An 18,662-nucleotide genomic window follows, 5' to 3' on the forward strand; every position below is an offset into this window, starting at 1 on the left:
TGTTTGGATGCAGAGGAAGAAGCAAAGAAAATCATCCTATATTTTCCACTAAAGAGCAAAAATAGCTTTACCTTTAGGGCAAGAGGCTTCTCCAATCATTTCTGCTAAATTTCTGACATATAATAAATGCCCAGCAAACTTGTCTTTGTACTCACACTCTTTAGACTTGAAGAGCAAATGGATGGAAATATAAAACAATGTAACCTTCTGTCAGACTGCTACTCTTGATGCTAACAGCTGCTTTTCAAAAATGACATGGGCACATGTACAGTCAGGAGTGATGTTGATGAGTTATATCCATCAGGTATCTGAATTAATTATCCAAAAATTTAAAGACACAACAGAGAACTTTCGGTGTTGTGTTTTTAAGGCTTCTCTGATCCCTATATACAGTGGGGTTGAGGTATTTAGAGAAAGAGTTATTTGCTTTACTTATTTTCCCTACAACTCCTTCATTTACCCATTAATCATAAACTTGGCTTTTTTAGCAGGGAGTTATTATTTTAAAAATCCCTGTCTGGATGGAAATATGAGTATTTTTTTTAAAGTTAAGTTAAATAAAGAATATGAAAAGCTGTTCATTATTCCTCTGACTTACTTTCCAGAAATCTACTAAAGAAAAACCAGCAGATCATGGCTTCCCTCCCCCCACCTCCGGCCCCCCACCCCCTGCCCCCCCATTCATTGAAATTTGGAGTGTTTTCTAGGCTAGTAATGGTGCAGTACCCAATTTTGGCTTCTTGCAGCTGTCATTGCGACCTGAGCGCAGAGAGAGCTCAGTGACAGTAGAGTGGTTTGGTGAAAATCCTGTACCTGGCTCCCAGGGGAAGAGCAGGGAACCAAAGCAGCCTCTGGCCTCTGAGCAGGAGGCTCTGTAACACCAAGGTGTATTTGATAACTCTTCACACAAAAGTGTAAATATTGTGAAAACTAGTATATAGTTTAGACCAACAGACATTGAGATCAGCTGTGTTTCTTATCAGTTGTGATATAATCTAGCACACTGCATAGGGGCTCCTCTTTTCCTTATGCTGAGCAAGTTGCTATATTCAAAGAAGATAAAAAGCTCTTATAAATTTATATATTCATGGGTTTACTTACATGTCTTTTTCTGATTTTTAAGGGGAAACAGAATCTGCAGATGTTAATGCTTCATCTTTTTACTGTCCAAAGGGATTTTTTTCATGTGGGAATGGGCAGTGTATTTCACCTGATAAAGTTTGTGATTTTAAGCCTGACTGCCCAAATAACCATGATGAATCCAAGTGCCGTAAGTGAAAACTTTAAAATCTACGTTGTTAAGCTCCTGTGACTGTTTCTTTGTCCTATTTGCAATGCTTTCATGACTTCATAAATCTTGCAATTTAATTAAAAGTTCTCGAGAAATAGTTACTTCACTTAGATTCTGTGATTTTTGCCCTTTTAGTTTCTGTAGCAACTATTTCTCTCTTAGCATTAAAACCAGAAAAAATGTTTTGATTAATTATTTAGTGGAAGATGCTCCTTAAAAAATATTTTATTTTATAATTCTAATACACTGATCAGAGACTTACATTCAAATTGGATGTTTTATATACTTATTTTTGATGTGAAGATCTGATTGTGGCACACACAGCTGTGCCACAAGCCTGTTCACAGATATAATTCAAGCTGAGTCATCACCTTCTGTTTAGATGTGCTGTGACTCCTGTCAGGGCCACATACCTGGGCTTTCTCTACATGGAAACAAACACTGAGAAAGTAGAGGGAGGCATCTCAGAATCCCTCTCCACTGTACAGTCAGCAGGGAGCTTGGAACTCTTTCAGGGTCTCCAATATGCAGCTTCAAAAGTTTTTTGATTCATTCAGTCTCCTGCTTGCATAAGAAATCAGTTATACCTTGCACTTTTGAAAATGAGTCTCTTGCTTTGAAGCATCAACCTTGCTGTAGAACTTGTGATGCATTTTCAAAAGCAGTTGCCATGAGCAATATTTAATGCAAGTTTTGTTTTTAAAAGTAGAGCATGATGCTTTCTATTATATTCAGTACAAATAACAGAAATATTGTAGACAAGATCCTCAAGTTATTTTCTGTGCCCTGTTATGAATCAAAAAACATAAACTTTTTTAGAGATGCTGATATAATTAAATTTCTCTGTTCATATTTTACGGATTTTATTTGGAGATTTGAGAGTAGTTGCCCAGATAAACAAAGAGCTATTTGACTATTAGCAGGTAAAAGAAATAATTACAGCTTGTATGAAATTTCTCTTCAATTTTAGCATTGAATCTTCTTCAGCTAGAGCACAGCTATTGAGGGCTTGAAGTGTTTTGAAAGACTGCTATCCAAAATATATAGAACTTTGAAGTACAAAACGTCATTTTGTTTTACTAGATAACACTTTGTCGAGCCAAAATCAGAAATTACTATTAAATGATCACTAAGCAGAATATCTTTCCTCTTGTGGGCCAGAGTAAAGAAAATCCTGACGTTACTGTAGCACAGCTCAAGTGGGAAGGGATACCTGAAGATTATTAGGTGATTAAACACCACCCTGCTGGAAGCAGGGTCACCTGAGCAGAGTGCCCTGAGCTTCACAGTGTTAGGTTCTGAATACCTATGAGAATGAAAACACCCCAGCTAGTCAGGACACCCTGTTCCAGTGTTTGATCACCCTTCAGCAGAGCAAGTGTCTGTTGCTTCTCATTTCACTGGACATAAATGAGAAGAGTTTTTACTTCTTTATTGTTTCCATGTCCATGTTACTCATATTAAAACTCTTATAGCACTCAATTTTTTAAATTTACTTTATGTTTTTTCTAATTTACTTATGATTGCACATCTTATGCAGCCTTGGGTTATGATAGTCTGGATTTTTCTCCCATTACCCTTTTTAAATTCAGGTACAGGGTAATTGTTCTCTGAAAAAAATAGTAACACTTTCAAATCAATAGTTTAATTAAAAAAAGTTCTAAGTAGATTTAGCTGTATGCAACTTTCACTGCACTGAGATAGCAGTGAAGTGCTAACTTTTAATCAAGAAAATTAAGAACTGGTTTTCATGGCCATTTATATTTCCTTTTAACTATTCAGCCTTTGTTTACACTTCAGCATTATACCTTTGGCTGAAGACAAATGTCCAGCTAGGTGTTCAAGCAGTCCTAGACCAACCTTAATTACAAGTAGCCTATATGGCAACTGATTTTTTTTCTTTTTCCTCTAATTATATGACTGAAGAAACTTTTATTATGCACAAGTCTCATTTGTGAAGATGATACATTAATAATGCTATGCTAAAGGTTAAACTTTGTAACCATTATATTTATGGTGAATTGTGCTTCAAGAATATTGCTGACTTATAAATCATTGTTACTGCTGAGCTGGCTCAATGTGTGCTAGCACTACAGCTTGTAGTGTGGGAAGCAGAATGTAGGTACACAAAGGGCCCTGCAAGCAGTTTGGCAAGTTGACTCTTTCCAAGCAATAAACTTGACTTTCGGCACATTAATCTGGTAGTCTACAGCACCGGAGTAGTTCTTATAATTATTTTCAAAGAGTGTTTCGCCACCTTCATGGTGGCATACTATGTAGTGCACCATTACTTTCTATATTTTCTTTGCATATTCCTGCACTTGGATTCAAGCATTTCATATTTCTCAGACAATTTCCTTATTTCTGAACTTGATTAAGCACAGATTTTTGTTCACCTCTTCCAACCACATTGTTGCTGTCATCAATATTAACATGTTTTTCCACAGTGTTCCATCTAGTAGTGAGTGCATACATCTTGGCCTCATTAATTTTCTTCTCTTTGTATGGGAACCAGGAAAGGATATTACATGGACTTAAAATGTATTTCAGAATAAATTTCATTTAAATCTTATAATCTTAAATTCCAGCAAGATGATTTAGTTAGGTGCTCAGGTGCAGTAGATCCACTAAATAAGCCACGTCTCCATACAATTTTTTTAACTCTCGATGTCAATCCTTGAGACATCTCTTGATTTTCTCTTCCACTCAAATGAGTAACTTTTGTTCCTGTTGGTCCTGGAAGACTTCAGTTGAATATTACCAGTTCTGGGACTGCCAAAATATTTTCTTTCTTGAGTGTTGCTACCCCTGACTATTAGACCACAGCTTTTCTTTTACAGATGAAGAATTTACTATGGCCATAAAGCTTTTATACTTTTTATACTTGACTTCCACGCATTAAAGCAGGGGAGAAATGCAACAGCCTTTTTCAAACTACAGATTTAAGCAGTGACCTAACACACCTATCACATTGTGATCTCGTGCTCTGGAAGATGAATGTGCAGCATGACTTCTGTGGTCTACATCCTATGCATTTGATGTAGTCTAAATGCTCACTTTTGCACCCAAAGAATTATGTTGATGGAATAAGATCAGGTTGGAAAGCAATCTGGTAACATTAATGTATTCTTGATATTCTGTCTGACCTTTACTAATTTCTCCCTAATGCTCTGTCTTTTGTGTCTGATTAGTTTTTGTTGTTGTGTTTTTTGGTATGGTGGTTTATTTTGTTGTTGTTTTGGGGTTTTGTGGGTTTTTTTTTTGGTGGGTTTTTTTTGTGTTTTTTTGTTTGTTTGTTTGTTTGTTTTTTGTTTCCCCCCACCTCTGTCTACTTATAGTGTGGATTATCAGGAATAGTTATATGGGTTTCTATATAAAATAAATATGAAACAATTTACATTTATATAAAATAATTTATATAAAATATAGCATATTTTCCCAGGTTTGTCCACAGTCACATGCTTTGAGGTGCTCCAGCCTGACCTCGTGCACAGTCACTGATGTGTCAGGGTATACCTGTTACAGCACTGACTTACCCATAGCCATAGATCCTTGAGGTGTACTTTCTCCAGCATGGACTTACCCTTCAGAGTTACACCTGCTGCCACACAGACATAACCATGGCCCCAGGTGTTTCAAGATGTACCTGCTCTGGCATGGGCTTATGCTCAGCCACAGATGCCCCAGGGTGTCCCAATCTCATGTGGCCTCATCCACAGTCCCTTTGACTCGAGTCCACACTGGAGCTCCAGCTTGTTCTTTCCAGTGCAGCAGCAGCAGTGACCCGGCCATCTGCCAGCAGGCACATCACCTGTGTTCTTATCAAAATGCTCCCAGGCACAGTGGAGTAAGGAGATAAGCAGTGCAGCAAACTGTGAAAGCAAGAAGCAGCCAATAATGAGCACTAGGCTCTAATGAACAGTCAGGAAAGCAGACCCCATGGCAAGCACAGGAGTGTGCCAATTAACATCTAAAAATCAACAAAGGCTATAAATTTGATCCAACACATTCCAACAAACTTGTCATTATCTCAAACCCTTCAAGCCACATGGGCCAGAAAGGATTTCCATGGTTGAACCCCAGCTGGCAGCCCAGCCCCACACAGCCACTCACTCGCTTCCCTGGTGGGATGGGAGAGAGAACCAGACGAGAAAAGGTGAGAAAACTTGTCGGTTGAGATAAAGACAGTTTAATAGGGGAAGCAAAACCCACGCACACAAGCAAAGCAGAATGAGGATTTCATTCACCTTATGGGCAGGCAGGTATTCAGCCATCCTCAGAGGACCACAGCCCCACTCACTTACTCATTACAGTGACTTGGGAAGATCAACACCATCACTTGGAACATCTCCCACTAGTCTGTTGTTGAGCAGGACACGATAGGATGTAGGCTAACCCTTTGTTCAGCTGGGGTCAGCCATCGTGGCTGTGTGGCTTCACAAAGTTTTGTGCATTCCCAACCTCCTTGCTGGTGGGGCAGTGTGAGGAGCAGAAAAGGCCTTGGCTCTATATAAACACTACTCAGCAATAATTAAAATATCTCTGAATACAACACTATTTCCAGCACAAATCCAAGATACAGTCCTTTATCAGCTACCGTGAAGAAGTTAACTACACCCCAGCCCAAACCAGCACACATAAACAGGTGGCATTGCTTTGTGTTTATGTCTAAATGAAAAATGCATTTAATATTTATTATTTCTATGGTGTACAATTTAGGGCAGCACAAGCATGCTAAGGTTAGCCTTCAATTAAATAATTCATAAACTGGACGTAATCTATATGTGTACACACAGTTTTATGCACCTTGAGTCAGAAAGCAAATAAAGAGAAGGATGCACGTATTGGTTCTTAAAAATTAATTTTGTGGCATGATTGTTTAAAAATAAATATTATTTGGTTTCTAATTTTTTTTTTATCTTCATATAAGTAATAAAAATCTCTTCAGTATTATAAGAAACATTGCCCATATTTCCCATTAGTAATCTTGGCAAAGTAGAATACTTCTGCTGTAATTATACAGTAACTCTTCCTAAATCTCATTTTTAGAGTCAAATCTTGCATACCAAAATGTCTGTCTCATATGCTTGCTACTCCATTTCAGCCAGAAAAATCAGTAATTCTTAAAGCTGAGACCAATAACAGCCAGATCAGAGACAGGCTTAAGTCCAAGGAGTGAGGAGATTGCCAGCTTGTAAATTGGAGAACGTACCTGCTACTGGAAGTACCTATATAACTGCATAAGAATCAGTTCATGGGAGTTAAGTGGGGAAGGAATGGGACTGAAATCCCATCTACAGAGAAAAGAAAATGCCTTTGACAGTGGGCAAAAATGGCTGCAAAGGCTGCAATGGTTGAGCTTTCTGGTATAAGAGAGACGTAACCACGTGGCTGGAAGAAACCAGGGCAGGAGAGACCTCAGCTGCTCTGGGGGAGAACTGAGACAAGCTGATCAAAGTGCCTCTGATACAGTGTCAGGAGAGAGAAAAATAATGGAAGATTAAATGTCTAGTAAGAGAGAATAAAACAAGGAGAGAATGGCAATGAAGAATACAGATGTGGAGCAGTGCTGTTTTGGGAGGGATCAGTATAAAATGTGGCCATTAAGTGACAGAGAGATGAGACTGCATGAGAGGACCTGGAGCAGGGAGCTGCTTGGGGAAATGAGGAGAGAGAGTGAGGATTTCCAGTCTTCCAGGGATACTAGGACGGAGATTAGGGGTCACAGAAAAACAGTTGTTTAATAAGTAAAACAGGAAATAGGCTGTGGAAAAAAAGAGCATTGAGGAAAGAGCAAGGGCACTTTTCTGGCAGAGACCACACACAATTTTAGAATTTCTATAGAACCCAGAAGTCATAAGTCTAACTTGTCTACTTCTTTGAGCAAATATCTGAATAGTACTTTTTGGGCCAAACCTATGTCTCATTGTGTAGTTACTCTTATTTGGTTTCCAGCAAATTATGCACTTTGATAGAAAATAATGGATGAGCTTCAGTGGCAAAGAAAAGAGGATAAATAATAAAAAGACCTGAATAATGACCATTGGATCTTATTTTTGTGCAGTTCAGCAAAAACAGGAACTTTCCCTTCAGTTTTATAAAATTTTTTTACAATCTTATTTTCCCTCTGTAAAAATCTCAATCTTTGTAACTCCTACAACTAAGTTAGGAGATATTTAGTGCAGTTAGTTGTTAAAAATGTAGGTGAACAGTGATATCACTAGATTTATTTATAAAAAGAATGTTTTAATCTGCATGTTTTGCCTTCCTTACAAGCAAAGATATTTTTCATTTCACAAGTGATATACACTCCTCTGTTATGTACAAATCATATCTGTCTAATACTAAAAAGCCAACATGACTGAAATCACAAAGAAGTCTGTTGCAATTTCATGGCTTTTGAAATGGATTTCCCGAAAGAATTTAGCAAAGCAAATGTTCTGGAGTGCTTTGTTCCTGTAGCCCTCTGTAGAGGAGACTACCACATCTATTTGTTTTAAACCTTTATATTTAAGTGTGGATTTTTTTTTTCTTTTCTTTTGTGTGTGTGTGTGTGTGTGTGTGTGGTGTGTGTGTGTTTTGTTGTAGATTTTTTACTCGTTTGGTTTTGGGGGGCGGGGATGGGTGGTTTTTTTTTCAAAATTGCAGCCGTTAATACTTGGAGATGAAAAATGAGGGAACTCTGCCTTGGATTTGTAAAGATCAGACTTGTTTGGTCTTCAAGTATTGACTTGCTTTTTGTCTTCTCTTTGTTTGTTTTTTTGTTCTATTTAGCATCGCTTCTTGCTGACGAACTTTTGCAGTTATTTTTTAACAGTTCTCTATTCATTTTGTCACTGTAGAAATTAGGCCACTGCACTAAATGGTGTTATTTATTAGAGTGTGTGTAATGAAATTAGTTAATAGTAGCTGGGATAGAAATTATAAAAATGGGAAGGCAGAAGTGTGTTTCAGTGTGTTTCCATTATAAAGACTTAAAATAGTTTAAAATGACTGTGTTCAGAGTTTAACTGGTTCCTAGAACTGATGATAATATTACTTTTGCCATCTAGCAAAAAGTTCTTAAATTTATCTTAAAATTCCTGATTAAAAATTATTTTAATTTTTATTGGCTTATTGGAGCATTTAGAAACAGTTTTTAAGTAAAAGAAAATATTATAAGCAAGTAATGAAGTTATCTCTTCACCTGGATTTTATTTATAATGCATTCTGTATAAAGTTACATGGGCTGAAATGCAAGGAGGGATTTTGTGGGTTCTGAGATTTATGAACTTCCATTCTTGAGGAAATACTAATATCTTAAACACTTGTTTTTAAAATACTGTACTGAGCAGGATTTTTTATTAAATTCATGTTAGGCATCACTCAGCTAACAGAGAAACTGCACATCTGATTTGTGAAGCCCTTAGAGTAAAACTCCTCAAAGCAGAAAGGGAGAAACTATTTTGCATAAGAACCCAAAATCAGAAAGACATCTAGGGTTTTGTGGTAACAAGTAAGCTCAAAGAAAACAATCTATTGAAGATGTAAAGCCTTCTCAAAGCATCAACAAAGCCAATCACTCTCAAATGTGATGCTCACAGGATCACTGATTCTTTCTTGACTAGGGAGGGAACTTGTAAAAAATTATGCTAAAAGGGGCAGCAAAGAAAAATGTATTCATACAGGTGGCATGGATACCACTAGGAGTTAAAAAGCACCAAACAAGTGGTTGAAGTATTTTCTGCATTAAAAATACAGAAAAAATGATGAATTTTGGTAGGTTAAATGTAAAAACACAGTAAGGATGACAAAACAAGTTTAAGAAACACTAACAATAAATTCATCAGTGCATAAAGAGAAAACAGCCTGGAAAAGTGTATAGGCTCACGTGATGGTTATAGTATTAAGACAGCATGTGAGAAAAAGAAAAACAAAAGTCTTAGGAGAGAAGGCAGATTAGATTGTGTGAGCTCACTATGAGAGAAAGTACAAAAGTACCCAAGCAGGAGACTTTTTTTCTGAATAATCTGTCTGAATTGGAAGTGTCAGTCAAAGAAGTTATGGGACAAGACAATTAGATAATGGAAGTCTTAGCAAGCATCAAGATCCAAGTGCACTTCACCCAGGCTCTACCAACATGCTGTATTCTTGTATTTTCCCTAGGTGTTAAATAGTTGGTTTGAGATTTAGTTGAAGGTTTCAGGGTTATTTTATCTCAGTGTACTCATCCATGCTTAAGCTAAATGGTCTAGTGCATCCTTTCTTTTCTGTTTTGTCTGTGTTACAAGTTACAGAGAAGTCTGGGCAAGAAGTCTGGGCTCAGACTTAACAGTTTTATCTTGTTTATTTACCTCATTTGGTGTAACCATCTGTGTCCAAGGTCTGTCATATACTTTGTTGCTGTTCTTCTGGGAATATGTGGTTTCTTCTGTTGAGTGAAAAACAAATCAAAAATAGCTGTCCATATTCTTTTTTCATTGTATTCTCTCTGGGGATTTTTCAGTAATTTCTCTTATGCTTAGGTCTGTGAATATTTGCAGATATATTTTGTATCAAAACTTTCTGTCAAAAAACTTATTCTTTCTGTTTTTAAGTCACATTTGCATCATTTTATTGTTGGCGTTTCTGACCCACATATACCATATGTAGACCAAACATATCTTTTCTTTGATCTCTTAAACATTATTTGTTCTTCCAAATTTTTAGCTTTTTTTTACACTAACTGTGGACTTTCAATTGCTTAATAATTTACAAATATAATTTCTCTTTTTATAATCTATAGCCATGAATATTACTAACATGCCTCATTAGTAATTTTTCATTCTTTCTAAAAAAAATATGTGTAACTTAGTGTAACAGAGTTTCTAAATATGAAAACGAACAAAATCAAATGCAACAAATAGAAAAAACTCCCATATTTTCCAGACATAAACACTGATGTAATCTTATTCCTCAAGGGGTTTCTTATGATTCTGATATGTGCATATTCTACATACCATACTATGACCGCAGCATAATATGACCACTGAAAGGTGTTATAAGAGTTATAAAATAATGGCAGAATTCTGACAGTCGTACCTGAATATTTGCTTTAATTTTTCTATGTATATGATTAATAAATTATTTCTTAAAGTCTTTAAATAATTCTCTTAATGTTTTCCATTTAAAGCCTGTTACATTTGCAAGAATATAAAATATAATTTTGTGATTTAATGAAGATTTTTTTATAAAATACTAGAGAGAAAAACCTGATGTAAAGCAATTCTTTACTACAGGAGTGGTGAGACACTGGAACAGGTTGCCCAGAAAAGCTGTGAATAGCCCGTCCCTGCAAGTGTTGAGGTTGGATGGGGCTCAGAGCAGCCTGGTATAGGGGGAGCTGTCCCTGACTATGGTAAGAAGGTTGGAACTAAAATATCTTTAAGGTCCCTTCCAACCCAGACCATTCCATGATTCTATGCCAATTTACATTCATTCATTCATAAATGACACCCTTCTACTCCTTCCCCCCCACCCCTTTTTTAGTAATATATACATTTTCTAAACTACCACTGCTCTTTTAATTGAAGATTTGAAGAATACAGCTGAATATGCTTTTCAGATCTTTTTCACTTCAATAGTTTTTGTTTCGGGGATTACCACTATCATAGTGTCTCACTAATACCTGATATTTAGCTTTATTCCAATTATGAACAGAGGAAGGATTTTATCATTAACGTACTTGCTGGCATTTAGGAAAAAAGGGTTTAATTTCTGGCTCCAACAACAAAAAAGATCTTGCAGAAGATTTGTTGCTGCTTTGTGTGCCCAATGTTCTTTCTCCATGCCAGGAGGACTGTGAGGTTTGTTTTCAGCACCTCCTTGCCTCGTCTGAGTGCTTTGGCAGAAGCACCCCAAGAGAGAAGGAGCTGCTTCACTGAGTACGGTGCACATTGTGGTGTTTGCTCCCCTGTGGCTGATTTTACTCAGCTGTTACTGAGCAAATACCTCACGTCTGGTATGAAGACACTCTGCCTCTCCAAGCCCCTTTCCTAGCTTTATTTCTAGACTATTGATGACATATTAGAAACGTTTTATTTAATTTTCCTACTACAAAGCTTTTTTTAGTAATGTTGTGTATGGAAATGAAATGTCTCTTTCTTTTTCCAGCTGCTGTGTGTGACTTTGAAAGAGAGAGCTGTGGCTGGATTGAAACTGTAAATGGAGATGAATTTGACTGGGTAAGAAGTTCCAGCAGTGCTCTTCCACCTGCATTTCAGAAGCAAGCTCCTCCACGGGATCACACCTATAACAAACCTGAAGGTAAAACAAGTGTCTTGGTTTTGAAAGACAGTTGTCTGCCAAGGAAAGCTAGAGCCTCCCTTGGAATGGAGAACGTAAACCCCCTTCCCTCCAAATTATTATAATTTTGCAATTAAGGGCTTTCAGGCAAAGATATGGGAATAGGAGTAACAGTTCTTTACTAGGAATATTAAAAAAGGAAAATACAAATGTAGTAGTACAAAAAAAAAGCGAGGAAGCAAACAAAAATCCTGGAAAAACCCTGATAGAGTCATGGATATGACCTGGCGCCTTGTTGGTCAGGGTACTGGAAGCAGTCCAAATAAGTCCTCCTGGAGTAACAGATGTGGTTCTGTGGAGTAGAGATGATCCTGTAGAAAGTCCAGCAGTGGCAAGATGGGTCCTCTCTTCCCCCAGGCATCCAGTGGAAAAACTGGATCCCTTGTGTCCTTCAGTCCCAGTTTTTATCTAGCTAGGAACAGCTGGCTCCTCCCACACTGGGTGGAGCATCTCACAATGGGATGATGGAATGTGTCAAGTCATTGGTGGGCCCTAATGGCCCATTATCAGAAGATGTCCCCCTGGAGGATGGAGGGGTGGTGACAGAGATCGAAACACTGCCCCACCTGGTTTTAATGGCTGGGCCATTATCAGAAGGCATCTGCCCCTCTCCCTGCTGGGAGGGTGAGAGAAGGATAAAACATCTCCCAAAAAACAGCTTCCAACAGATGGAATAGAATACATATTTTTAGGTTACATAACCCAAGACAACAAGCCAGGCCTAGAAACAGAGAAGTGGTATAGATAAACTTGGTCTTTAACCAGATTTTAAGTGGAGGCCATGAATGCTGTAAAAATCTTTATAAACCCTCTATTCCTCTAGCCTGAAAAGATTTTTTTGTTTTATTTTAACAGGTCATTTTGTGTTCATTTTGAAGACCAGCAACAGCATTTCGCAAATAGCTCGGCTACAAAGCCCAAAGTTCAGGCAAACAGGACCAAATTGCACGCTGTCATTTTGGTATGAAATAATTTACATTTAAAACTCCTGGATCATCTCACATTGCTTCTCTTGGACTGAAAATGAGGTTATAGTTCAAAACAGATACATCTGTCTCTGGAGTATTTGTTTCATTTTATTCTGTCAGCATATAGCCTTCATTGTGGACAATACAGATATAAGATGAAACACTTGGAGAAAAGAAGTGAAACATGACATGACTTTGTTTTCAGGCTCTGATCAAAATAATAGTAAAGGATTGTGTCTGTATATACATGGACAAACACCACAATCCTTTTGCTAACAATTGTTTGGTTAAGTAAATTTGGAAATGTGGAATTTTCTTCAAGAAAAGAAAAACATTGAAAAATCTAATAGGTCCTTGAGTCACCTACTGTATCCAAAATTAGACATAATCCTTTTTAAATAAAAGGTCCAGTGTGAGAATTCCTTCTTTGCTTCCACTTTTTTCATATACACAGAACAAAACAAAACAACAAACGCCCACAACTAAAAATAAGCAATCAAACCCAAACAAACATTTTCAGTAATTGTCTTGTCTCAGTCTTCGTGCAAACTTGTCAAAGACAGACAGGAAAAATATGGCTTTGATAACTTGTTTACTGAGGACAAATTGGTGCTACTGTTTAAATAAAGGTTTGGCCTGACCTTAATAATATTAAGAGCAGTTTGTCTCAGTGATGTCAAATACATCTGCCATAGGAAGTAGAACTGTATTTTATCCAAGATTCATGACATTACTTGTTGTCAGTTGTATATGTGCTTCTGCTCCCAGTTTTGTGGTACAATTGCCAATCTAAAGTATTTAATATTTTAAATGCTGTAGAAACCATCACGTTGACAATAACTAACACAGATAGAAGGCGTACTTATGCATTCAGTAGGTGTTTTTCTTTCTGGAAACTTTACAATTATGTACTTATTAAAAGACATTATGCATCTGAGTGAGCGCTGTTTGTTGCTTAATATGAAAGCAAATGTGTGTCTTCAATTATGGGTTTCATTTTAATGAAGTGTGCTTTTTCCTTAAAATTTTCAATTCTTGAGATGTGGCCTAGAGTGATACAGCAGCCTATTCTACCAGCATTCAGAAAGTGGATTGAATTACAGGCCCTGTGGACTTCCTTTATATCACAGAGATATAAGAGAAAAGATACTAGTCATTGTAACTGATGTGGTCCATTTTCGTCATTTGCCCACACAGCACTCTTATTTTTATCATTTTAGGTATTACAATTATGGAGAGTCAGTTGGGGCTGCAGAGCTGCAATTGCTTGTGGATGGGCTGAAGAAGCCGACCGTCCTTTGGAGGACATATTACAGCGAGGGAAATCAGTGGTTGAAGGCAGTCATTCAGCTTGGACGCCTTCCACATGCTTTCCAATTTTCACTTGATAAAATCAGTCTGGGTATTTATGAGGGCGTCTCAGCAATTGATGATATTAGATTTGAAAACTGTGCTCTCCCGCCTCCAGCATTAAGTTGTGAAGGTCCAAATCACTTCTGGTGCAGAGACACAAAAGCATGCATTGATAGTTTATTGGTCTGTGATGCTGTGGATGACTGCGGGGATAGATCGGATGAAGACAGCTGTGGTAAGTACTCTCCACTATTATTTACATCACACAAAAATTGACTTGCCAATTCACCCTGGGCTGAAAGAGCACAGAATTCCTACAGCCAGTAATGCTGCCACTCAGTATAGTTAGAGATAAAACAGAATGATAATTTTAAACTTAAATGCATACGATGAGTTAAACTGAGGGTAAATTGAATTCTATCTCCTTTATCCAAAACAACTATATTTCTTTATCTAGTGTAAAATAGGAACATTCATCACAAGTTTACTTTAAAAGAGAGGATTTAAAGTCAGACAGTGGGTTTGGGTCAATATTTGATTGAGTTCTATTTTTGATTTTACTGACGGAAGTACAGGGTAAGACGTACTGATGGACTGAGAGGAGTGTATGCCCTACCTCTTCTTAGGACCTATACTCTTCTTTCCAAAAAAAAGTTAAAATATCTCTGTTAAAGATGGGAGTCATGCTGAACATATTTGTCCCCTTCAAAAGAAGAACTTGAAAGTACTAAGGAAAGCTATAAGTTGTCCACAGTTTTGACATTCACCTTGAGTGCTGAAGGGTGCTGTTGTTTTTTCCCCTGAAGCGTGCATTAATCAATTTTAAGAACTCAAGAGCATTAATATAAAATAAAATTAACTAGCATTTGCTTTATCACTTCCTGAGGTAACTAAATTATGCAAATCACAATCAGTTTCAGAAACGGGGGGCACCTTACAAGCTTGAGGTGATATCAGTCTGCAGTAATAATTGCTGAATATCACCTTAAAACTCCTGTAAATTTAAAAGAAAGTGAAGACTTTCCAGCTTATCTTAGTTTTTCTACTTGTGGAATGCCTAGCTTCTTTATAACCTATTTTGAGGTCCACTATAAGATTTGAGTTACCGTTTTAAACACCATTAAATGCAATAATTAATTTTAAAAAATTTGCCATGTCAGTTATTGCTTATGAAAAGCATATACAAAGTTGGAATGCAAGTTCACCACCTCTGACACATTTTATTTTTTATATTAGAAGTAATCAATACATTTTGCCTTGGTGTCAAATAAGACACACTTGTATTATAACTGTATAAACTCTTTGATTTAGACTTAATAAAATTATTGCATTAATATTATTGAGGATAATGAAGATGTGAACACCAATGTCTTTTTAGGACTATATATATATATATATATATATATATATATATATATATATATATATATGCTATATATTTGCTGTATATTTGCTATATATATATATAGCAAAAATACATTAGATTATTTATCACACATATATACAAGACAGTATGGTTTGGTTTATTTCATTCAATTAACCTCAATTTTAACTCTTTTGATCTGTTCAGTTTCAGTTAAAGAACTTCATAGTCTTTAATTTTACTAATCCATAAAATTAATAACATGGATAATTTTATTCACAGTTCTGTTTATTCAATAAATTAAGAACAATTTGACAGATATATATTGGAAATAGATATTTGCAATGATAAAAAAAATATATTCAAGCCCTATGCCCTTTTGATACTGCTGTTTTTGTTTTTGACAGTCTGTTCTCTTTATATTTCAGACCCTGACCTACAGTGTAACTTTGAAAATGGGCTGTGCAATTGGGAGCAGGATGTACAGGATGACTTTGACTGGATCAGAATACGGGGTCCAACCCCCACAGTTAACACAGGCCCGTTAAAGGACCACACGACGGGCACAGACAGAGGACATTACCTTTACCTGGAATCCTCTGAGCCACGCCAATTCCGAGATAAAGCAGTTTTGCTTAGTCCTCTCTTCAACCCTTCTGGCAATGGAACCTGTGTTTTCCGCTTTCATTATCATATGTTTGGGAAGGAAGTTTATAGCCTGTCAGTCTTCCAAAGAACTGTGGGCAATACTAAGGGATGGCTGTTGTGGTACAAGTTCGGAAATCAAGAAAACAGATGGATCAGAGAGACACTCTTCATCAGAAGTTCTAAGCCATTTCAGGTATGATCCTTCTAAATTGAGAAATGTTTATTTGCTGCATCGTAAACCACTGAGAGTACACAAATGACTGCACAATCTCAAAGCTATTTGTAATTGTCTGATCAATTTTTTTTCAAAATACATTTGTAGGGTTTTTTGAAGAAATATGTAAAAAATTTTTGTTCTTCTGGTTACATAAAGTTTTCCCCATAAACCACTTAATTTAAAGATTTTGAATATAGGTTATTTAAAATGCATAATGTTTTTGTTTTTCAAGGATTTGTTCTGAAGAAAGAGATCAAGATCCGATGCTCATTACTGTGTATTGTATATCATATAATGGAGTTTCCTGTGTCACAACTTACAATACTTCAAAAATCAGAAGTTTAGAAGAGAGCAAGTTGTATTCTGTTTCTACTAAGTTGCCCTGTGCTGATCTCTTTCCAATCTTTCTTTCTCTTTCTGAAGTTTCTTTTAAGTGTGTAGTGTTTAAATCGACTATATTTGAAGTATTTCTTCTGAGATGTGTACTAGAACAGCATCTCAGTTAATTTCAGGGTGTCTACAGGCTGTGTAACACTATTAAAGCTGTAGCTTCTATATTCACTATGTTGTGTTCCCCTCACCCCATAAAGTTAGGGTTTCACTGCTTTGACACCATGTACTTGGTCTTGTAGGTCACCTCAATGCTTCAAATGAAATGTTTAGATTCACTTGAGAATGTGGTGGTGGTGTTGTTTTTTTTTTTGGTTTTTTTTTTTTTTTTTTTTTTTTTTTTTTTTTTTTTTTTTTTTTTTTTTTTTTCCCATGAAAAGCTAAAAATAAGATAGAACTTTTAAATATTTTTCTGGTCAAAATACAAGTCTTGTCTTCATAATCTTCTCTGCCTCTAACCAGAGCATCTCATCAGCTCTTACAGGATTTTCGAGGCTCCTAATGAATAGAAATAGAAAATATTAGACTCTAGGACCAAAGATAGTCTAAGTCTTCATCAGTCAGGCCTTCATTTTGCTTTTTCTCTTCTAAATATGTGAGACAGTCATACATCTGAGATGTCTCATCTTCCTCTTTCCTTGCTATATAAGTAGGGTTTTTTTCGATCCCAGTCAGAGAAATAATCACTATAAATAAGAAATCCCTTAAATTCACATTTTCAGTTTATTTGCTAAGCATGGGAAGCTAGCTTTGGGACCATATAAACTATTGTGCTTATGTACCAACTCCTAGGAAAAGGAGAAGTTGTCAGCCAAAAATTCAAAACACCACTGAAAGGCACTTCAGAACCTCTTGAAAGTCAGATTCCCTTTTGAAAGTTTTGAACTCTATAGGTAGGAAACTCTAGGCTCTTTAGTTGAATGCTCTGGCAGAAACCCAAAGGCAGCAACAGACTCCCTTGGCTCACACCTGCTCCCAATAAGCCTCAGAATCTTAATTTTGTCAAGAAAGCTTTGTTCTAGCTGCCATTAAACCATGGTGACATTTGTTGCTGTTCCATCAGATGTTTTACACCAGAGTGTTAAATGTGACATCAGTGAGAACAATGGGAGTAGCTGGAGGCAGAAGAGGCAAATTTAGAGCTAAACTATTTTTACAAAAGTAATGCAGTTTTCTGAGACAAAATTAAGCCCCTCTGTCAAACGCTGCAACTGAAAAGTATTAAAAATAGTCCCAAATACACATGCTTATAAAATTTTTGCAGCTTTATTGTTCTGGAGTTTCTCTTCTTCTGCAAAGGACATTATCTGCAAGAAATTATAATTTTTTTTAAATTGGAAAAACTCAAGTAAAAAAGAAATTCCTTATAAACTATTCTATTCCTTTTAATTATGTGGGATACTTATCTCAACATGAAATAAAACCCACCGTCAAGTGTCCTTGTCTCTTTACTTGTTCTGCATTTATTTTCATACTAAGAAGTTTACTTCCATGTCTTTTCTTTAGATAAACATTTGAAAAGGTAGTAAAATAAGATTCTGTCTGTGGTAACCTACTCGTATTTTTGATGAATAATGTTTGTTTTTATCTTCCTTGGAATAATCATATCTGAAATAGTTTCTGCTCAGAAGAAATGCAAAGATTCTATTTTAACATTTTAGAAAAAAATTACTGTCTTAGTTTGCTATATTTATTCATATTTCTGATGATACAGGAAAGGAAACAATGATACATGAAGAATGGCAAAATTCTGTATCTCAATCCTTTTGAGCACTCTAGTTTCCTTTTTGTCATTGCATAAATCACACACCTATCACGTCTGTCTTAAGAGACCTAGGGCAACTTTAGTATATTGCAAAACATATTAGTAAAAAAATAATAACTACCTTTACCCCAATACAATTATCCCCTTTTTTGCTCATGCAGATGATCCATTATCTCTGTAAACAAAGATGGTTATCGATCTTTGATACTGAAAAATGTAAATAGTACATAAGAGAGTCTATCATAATTTTGTGATGATTTTATAAAGAACGGTTTTGCATTTTCTTCATTGGCTCTTATGAAATTTAAAAATGAAAGTACAATGTTCAAGTCCATGGTTAACTA

The 18,662-nt window shown here is 36.3% G+C and overlaps 1 protein-coding gene across 1 annotated transcript in view; it reads left to right on the forward strand.

The window, feature by feature from the left end:
• The window catches only part of MALRD1 (MAM and LDL receptor class A domain containing 1), a 235,169-nt gene that overhangs the window by 46,493 nt on the left and 170,014 nt on the right, over positions 1–18,662 (forward strand). The window contains exons 14-17 of the mRNA XM_040062159.2: positions 11,423–11,575; positions 12,470–12,575; positions 13,803–14,170; positions 15,727–16,139. Of these exons, the coding sequence (XP_039918093.1) occupies positions 11,423–11,575; positions 12,470–12,575; positions 13,803–14,170; positions 15,727–16,139 (1,040 nt within the window). The remainder of the gene's footprint in view (positions 1–11,422; positions 11,576–12,469; positions 12,576–13,802; positions 14,171–15,726; positions 16,140–18,662) is intronic.

This window comes from Hirundo rustica, chromosome 1 (genome assembly GCF_015227805.2).
Source record: "Hirundo rustica isolate bHirRus1 chromosome 1, bHirRus1.pri.v3, whole genome shotgun sequence".
NCBI classification, from domain to species: domain Eukaryota; kingdom Metazoa; phylum Chordata; class Aves; order Passeriformes; family Hirundinidae; genus Hirundo; species Hirundo rustica.